Raw genomic sequence first — 7,651 nt, 5'->3', positions numbered from 1 at the left:
ACTTTTTGTTCATTAAAGGATTTATATACTTGTTGAGTTTTTATCATTTTGATATAAGAAAGTGATTTTCTCGCACCTTTGTTCTCCTAATGCACATTTTTATTTGTGACTAGTTTCTGGATTGAACAAATCAAAAGAAAACCAAGAGATATAAACATGGTTCAATAACCTAGTGAATAGGATGTTTGATTTCTACCTATGTCTTCCGAGTTCAAAGCTCTTCCATTTCCTAAGCTATTGTAATAGTTTGAACCCTCCGTCCTTCCATTAATATAATATAATTATAGGTTTTTGATATTTATCTCAGTCCAACTAATTTTAAATATGTAGAATCTTCTATTTTTAGCAGCGCTCACAGTTAGTAAGAAACGAAACGGATATTATGCATGAAAATACGTACACGTATTATTAGATAACTTTACTAAATAAATACTACGAAAATTTGGCCATAATCAAAATTTTAATATTTATATATTTTTAATAATAGGTTAAATTACATGTAGAATACATGAATTTCATATGTATACTGAAAGTTGTGTAAAAATACATCTGGGAAACATGTATGATGTGAAGTACATACGTACATGTATAATACACTCCTGATTTTGAAAATGTTTAATTTTACAAATCATTGAAACGTGTACAACTAACGAGAGTGTTTTAAAAAAATACATATGTACATGTACATGTACACATATTATATACGAACCTACTAACTAAGCTATTACCTATAAGAGAGAAGTCATTTTTCCTAATTCAACTCATGTTAATGGCATCTTTGAAGTTTAACAAATTTCAATTTAATGTATTCTTTGGAAGCCTTAGTTTTGTTGTTATATAGCAAAATGTCCCCCACTCATTTTAACATTTTTTGTTTCATCCTTGCTAATGACAAATATATATCGCGGACTTCGAATTTGTGTGAGTCAAATTTATGGCCTCATCTAACTATTTATAATAAGTCAAAAGTTTTTTTGGTGGCTGATGTATTCAATTGAATATAAATGTTAAATCATCTTTATTTTCAATTGATTTGTTAAATATTTATTTTATTAATATATTACGCCCAATTGTTACATTAACTATTAAAAAATAATTTAAAATTTATTTTAGTTTTCATCCTATAAATTAAAATAAATATATTTCACTCCATCTTTGTTTGTTATAAAAAAAAAAGAAAGTTAAAAAGTAAAGAGTCAAATGACTCGGTTGTCACATCATAATGACATTTCTATTGAAAAATACCTTGATATCCTTTGGTCCTATTTGGTGTACATGACAGCTCATTTGGAGATGGTCTAATCAACTAGGTAAAGATAAAAAATCTAATCATAAACTGTCACATTATGTAATTTACAAAATATATTCTATTTTTCATTACCCTATAACTTGTCCCCAATGTCAATATTGTTGTATCAAGTCATTTTTTATTTTTTATTTTTTGTTGGGATTCAGCAAGGTCATTGTTATTAATTAACAAATAAATAAGTAGCAATTGTCATTTGACTAAATGAATTTTGTTATTGCTACATTTAACCATGGTTAGGTGTTAACGACTGCCTTGCCTTGATTTGAGCGCGCACCTGAAAAGCGAACACTTAACCCACGCTCGCGAGACTTTGGATTCGAATTTCTCGCGGGACACGGAAATCCATGCTTTTCTAATCCAAAAAATTATAATAATAAAAAAATGAAAGCCTGTTTGATTGCTGAGAGCAGAATTAAAAAAATAATAAACTATTGGTACGAATAGAAAAAGAGGAAATTACAGAAGGTGTGGCTTCCTTAAAGATCTTTGTTGTTTTGCTGGCTTCTCAAGATACACACTGTTTCTTCAGATCCGAAGAAAAAGGTAAGACACAAAAAATCCGAATTAAAAATTTGATAGTCTAAATGTTAAACTTTCTAATTGAAAATTATATCGTCCCATGCTTAAGTAAAACTGTCATTTAGTATTATGATTCGTTGGTATTCATCTTTCACTTAAAAGTGATAAGTTTTATGTTTGAATCTCATAGATAGTGAATTCGATATCAAATTAGATTGTCCATTGTGTGACTTAGCTGAACTCTCTGTCCCCTTAGTGTAAAAATATATCAATTTACTAAAAAAAGTGAAAGTAAGCATTTTTCTTTTTGTGGTGGTCTATGCCCAACTATCTAAGAAATTTTGAGTTGTAAAAAAAAAACACATGTCAATCTCAATTACGTATTTAGACTGAAAACAATTTAATCAATTTCACGACACGAGATATAAAAAAAAAAATTCGACTTTACATATGAGAAGTTATTGTAATATAATGTGACGTGGTGTGCTAATACGACACTAAAACACGCCACACACACACGCATATCATTACGGATTTCATATCGAGTTTGTATGTAAATATAATATGCTATCGATATAACGTATCAAAATTATGTAATAGATGAAACATATACCATTTAGACACGCATTAACCTTGATGTCCTAGTGTCAAATTTCAAGTGCAAGATTGCTGACTGAATATACGATTTATGAGTAAAAGTCACCAAATAAGTCTAATATACCATGTCAACATATGTTATGTTTTAGTTGAACATTATATGCGAGCTATACAATGTGATGATGATACAATGCATAAAACACATCATGTATAAACTCTTGTTGATCCTAATGTCCAAACCAAGCATGTTGATACAACTATGAAATGCGTAATGTATATAGTTTTGTTTATGTTGATATCTAACCATCAAATTCTAAACGGTGAATTCCGAACCATAAATACGTGTATATGTTAACGAGTAAATTTGACACACCACGTCAGCATGAGAGCCAAACTGTCGGAATAGGCTAGGTAAATTTAAAAGGGAAAGCATATTTTCATGGAATTTACCAATGGTGGTAAATGCTTCTAACAAGAACAGTGACACAGACTCCACTGCTTGATATTTGCAGTAACAATTGAAAGTGGAAACTTTTTTGTTTATATATTTTCATTTATTTATTTTATGTTTTGGTGTTTTTATTTGCTGAGTGAAGCTCTTGGACGATTGCTTCCTAAACGTTTCTCTCCTCTCTCTCCTCTCTCTCTCTCTTTCTGTCTATGGCTTTTTATCTTCTTCTGTGTTGGCCAAACAGTCGTTGGTGATTGAAATCTTTCAAGCCAACAAGACGACGAAGATTCTGAGAGGTTTTCGGCGCCGACGATTCTCCTTCCTCTTTTCCGTCGGAGATTTTTTCTGCTCTGAACTTCCCGGCGGCTTAGAAGTGGCTCCGAGCTCTCGGTTTTCGCCGGACTTGGAAAGTAAAGGCTCGACCCCCCCCGCAGATCCTGAATTTTTCTCCGACGGCTGAGCTTCTGAGGGCTCGGCGGATTCGAATTTCCAGAAGAGCAGAGTGTTTCTTCAGTTTTTGAGTCTGAGTGTTTTTTTTTGTTTGAAAAAAATTGGTGGGTTTGGACTGGTTCAGTAAGGAGAGAGATTAGGGTTTTGAGATTGCGAATTCAGTGTTGAATTGGAGCTGCTTGGGATTTGGGTTTTGTAGGTGGGTTTAATGGCGTGCCAGGGCAATTGAACCCCCTTTGAATTTACTGAATTAAGAAAAATAAAAGAAATGGATTTGAACTTTGAAGTCCAGGTTTTCTTGTTGGGAAAATTTGATTTTGTGAATGTTTTCTAGAGCAAACGTGGCAAGAAAGAAGCTTTCTTTTTCGGCTTTTCGGTTTCGAATTCATGCCTTGTTTATAAGGTAAGAAATTTATGAAATGCACTTCATTTATGAGATTGATTGTTTCTGTTTTGTTGTTGTTTGTACGGTTTGATTGAATTCTGTAAGTTGTATGCCTAATTTGGGTGGTTAATGTGGTTTGCAGCATTTACTGAGAGCTGGAAGAGGAGGGTTTTATTTTTGCAAATTTTGCTTATTTTAGTTGAAGAAATTGATATGATCACGTTTATGGATTCAAAAGAGAAACTGAAGGAGGGGGATAGGTGCTTAGATCCTCAGCTATGGCATGCCTGCGCCGGAGGCATGGTTCAAATGCCTCCGGTGAATGCCAAGGTCTTCTACTTCCCTCAGGGCCATGCTGAGCATGCCTGTGGACCTGTTGATTTCAGGAACTGCCCAAGAGTTCCTCCTCATATACTTTGCCGGGTCGCCGCCATTAAGTTCATGGCTGATCCTGAGACTGATGAGGTTTATGCAAAAATTAGGTTGGTTCCTTTGAATGGGGCCGAGGCAGGTTATGAGGATGATGGAATTGGAGGGCTTAATGGGACTGAAACACCGGATAAACCAGCCTCCTTTGCGAAGACGTTGACACAATCCGATGCAAACAATGGGGGTGGGTTCTCTGTTCCGAGATATTGTGCAGAAACCATCTTTCCGCGATTGGATTACTCTGCCGATCCCCCTGTTCAGACAATCCTTGCTAAGGATGTCCATGGGGAAACATGGAAGTTTAGGCACATTTACAGAGGGACCCCTAGGCGGCATCTATTGACCACAGGATGGAGTACCTTTGTGAACCACAAGAAGCTTGTTTCTGGGGACTCAATTGTGTTTTTGAGGGCAGAGAATGGTGATCTCTGTGTCGGAATTCGTCGCGCAAAGAGGGGAATTGGAGGTGGATCAGAGTCATCTTCAGGGTGGAATCCAACGGGTGGGAATTGTACTGTGCCATATGGTGGATTCTCGGCGTTTTTGAGGGAGGATGAGAACAAACTAATGAAAAACGGCCATGGTAATGGCTCTAATTCGAATGGAAGTCTAATGGGTAAGGGGAAAGTCGGGCCTGAATCGGTTTTTGAAGCTGCAACACTTGCTGCAAACGGACAGCCCTTTGAGGTTATTTACTACCCTCGAGCAAGTACCCCAGAATTCTGTGTGAAGTCTTCGTTGGTGAAAGCAGCATTGCAGATCCGGTGGTGTCCTGGAATGAGATTCAAGATGGCCTTTGAAACTGAGGATTCTTCCCGGATAAGTTGGTTCATGGGAACTATATCCTCTGTTCAGGTTGCTGAGCCTTTGCGCTGGCCCGAGTCACCGTGGAGGCTTCTCCAGGTACTACTCTCTTTCTCTCATGTACTCTGTAATTATGGTTCTCCGATATCGGTTAGTAATTTTTATTTTACTTTTCAAGTGAGGGCGGTATTTTTCGTTGACAATTTTCCAATCAGAATTAAGAAAATCAATCTGCATACCATAATCCATTTGTTATTTGATCCATTTGCCTTTCTTTTAACTCCTTTCAGTTCACTTCCCCTTATTTTCCTCTAGTTTTATCTGCTTTTCTACGAGCTTATCAGTTTTTAGGCTGCTGTTTATACTTCCGTAGCGATTTCTTTGGGGTTCCAGCTTCAATTTTCATTTTCCTATTCCATACCAAATTAGCTAATTTTGATGTGTGCTCTTTTCTGACCAATTACGTCTGGGAAGAGTCATGGTTTTTGGCAACAAAACATTTGGGAAGTCCACTTCCATCGTATGGTTGGTACCGTTGAGGTTTTTTTAACACGAACACGGTAGGAGTGTTTTGCTCTGCTTTAATTCCCTTTGGTTTTCTGATCTCTTATGTTTCAGGTTACCTGGGATGAACCCGATTTACTTCAAAATGTGAAACGCGTTAGCCCATGGTTGGTAGAATTGGTATCCAACATGCCCGCGATCCATCTGACACCCTTCTCACCCCCAAGAAAGAAGATGAGGCTACCACAACACCCAGATTTCCCTTTCGAAGGCCAACTTCCAATGCCGACGTTTTCCGGCAACCTCCTTGGACCCAGCAGCCCCTTTGGTTGTCTGCCCGACAAAACTCCTGCTGGCATGCAGGGAGCCAGGCATGCTCATTATGGTCTATCCTTATCAGATATGCACCTCAATAAACTGCACACAGGTCTATTTCCGGCTGGTTTCCCGCCACTTGATCATGCTGCTGCACCCACTAAATTCTCCAATAACACTATGATTCAGAAGCCTACCATGAGCGAGAATCTTTCTTGCTTATTGACTATGTCACATTCTACCCAGACGTCAAAGAAACCTGATGATGTAAAGCCAACGCAGCTCATACTCTTTGGTCGGCCAATACTTACCGAGCAGCAGATCTCTCTGAGCAGCTCTGGCGATACAGTCTCACCAGTTCTTACTGGAAATAGTTCGTCAGATGGGAATGCAGATAAAATGGCAAATCATTCTGACAATTCTGGATCTGCACTTCAACAAAGCATACAAGAGCGCTCATCTTGTGAGGGTTTCCATTGGTATAAGGATAATCGACATGAAACCGAACCAAATCTGGAAACTGGTCACTGTAAAGTCTTCATGGAATCAGAAGATGTAGGTCGTACTCTTGACCTTTCACTTCTTGGGTCCTATGATGAATTGTACAGAAAACTGGCGGATATGTTTGGCATAGACAATTCTGAGACACTGAACCATGTGCTCTATCGAGATGGTACTGGTGCAGTTAAACACGTTGGAGATGAACCTTTCAGGTACGGATCAATTCCCATTGAATCGTGTAATGGCTCCAAAGGACGGAGGTTTTTGTCCTTTTAATTATCAAATGAATCGTTTGTAAGGTAATATATTGATCAAATTATTGTTGAAGTTGCAGTGATTTCATGAAAACGGCAAGGAGATTGACGATTCTAATGGATTTAGGCAGCAACAATGTAGGAATGTAAAGAAAGAAGTAAGCCTCGATTCAATTGTACAGCTCCCCATGCTGACCTTTTACCCTTCCTGAAGTTGTCGGAGAAGCTACGCCGATTCAATTTTTGAGCCTCCAATCCAAGTCCTCCCGGTTTCTTAACGTATCTTCGTTATGTCGGTTGTCTTTTGTTCATGGAGGTTTCTTCCTTTCTTTTTGCATCCAAATCCTATTTGTACGATTTGGTATATGTACATCGGATTCTCTTATTGTCCTAGTACTCAAATGTCATTACCAATTAGACAGTTTCTACAATACACTGTGTACCATATACACCGACGTTTGAACAAGTAACTCGAGATTACGCTGATGTTTGAACGGCTAAGTTGAGATTGTCAAAAGATGCGTACATTACATATTTTTGCCAAGGGAAGTGTTATTAACGTTCCAAAAATTTCATTCTACGCTCATCACAAATGTATTTTTCTTTCTTAATATAAAATATTTGGAGTGTAGAATAAGATTTTTGAAGTGCTAATAAAAATCCCCTTCGCCAAGAAAAGGAACCCAAACTTTTCTTTCAAAAAGTATATTTTGAAAGAGAGAAAAATGGGTTTAATTAGTTTCGTGCATGACTAAGAAAAGGAGTTGGTTAAAGGTCTAATCTCCATTTCTCATGTGAGTTTTGACCTAACCCTTCTCATAATCCTCTCATGGTTTGTTAATTGGAATCAATGTTTCACACGACAATAGACTTTCAGGGATTATAACCAAAAGAAGAAAAAGCTTCATCGACTATAACACAACCACGTCGATTCTAAGACAATCTTAACTTAACTAATTAAAGCATTGAACTAAATTAATTGTTTAATTAGTTGTCCCAATCTTTGACGCCACAAAGTGAGGGATTACATACTTCTAGTAATTATTATAATTATTATTTAATCCACCAACTAATTAGGTGAGTAATTAATGAATTTTATAATTATGGGGATTGTAAAACAAAAAATAGTCAAA

At 36.8% G+C, this 7,651-nt stretch overlaps 1 protein-coding gene across 2 annotated transcripts; it reads left to right on the top strand.

Moving 5' to 3' along the window:
• Positions 1-3,022: 3,022 nt before the first annotated feature.
• Positions 3,023-7,058, top strand: LOC137745009 (auxin response factor 18-like). 2 transcript variants are annotated; one of them, XM_068484855.1, is made up of 4 exons: positions 3,023-3,729; positions 3,854-5,043; positions 5,563-6,476; positions 6,599-7,058. In XM_068484855.1, the coding sequence occupies exons 2-4, from the start codon at positions 3,925-3,927 to the stop codon at positions 6,666-6,668; spliced, it is 2,103 nt and encodes a 700-aa protein (XP_068340956.1). In that variant the 5' UTR covers positions 3,023-3,729; positions 3,854-3,924; the 3' UTR covers positions 6,669-7,058. The 2 variants fall into 2 exon arrangements, with proteins under 2 accessions (XP_068340956.1, XP_068340955.1); XM_068484854.1 differs by having other exon boundaries at positions 6,593-7,058.
• Positions 7,059-7,651: the final 593 nt, after the last annotated feature.

This window comes from Pyrus communis, chromosome 9, assembly GCF_963583255.1.
Source record: "Pyrus communis chromosome 9, drPyrComm1.1, whole genome shotgun sequence".
Classification (NCBI taxonomy): Eukaryota; Viridiplantae; Streptophyta; class Magnoliopsida; order Rosales; family Rosaceae; genus Pyrus; species Pyrus communis.
This window is presented reverse-complemented; position numbering and strand designations above follow the sequence as displayed.

Excerpts from the sequence above, each read along its gene's own strand:
- LOC137745009 (XM_068484854.1), top strand. The coding sequence starts at position 3,925 with ATGATCACGTTTATGGATTCAAAAGAGAAACTGAAGGAGGGGGATAGG. Across the intron at positions 5,044-5,562 it reads CACCGTGGAGGCTTCTCCAG|GTTACCTGGGATGAACCCGA; the intron begins GTACTACTCTCT and ends CTTATGTTTCAG. Across the intron at positions 6,477-6,592 it reads GTTGGAGATGAACCTTTCAG|TTGCAGTGATTTCATGAAAA; the intron begins GTACGGATCAAT and ends TTATTGTTGAAG.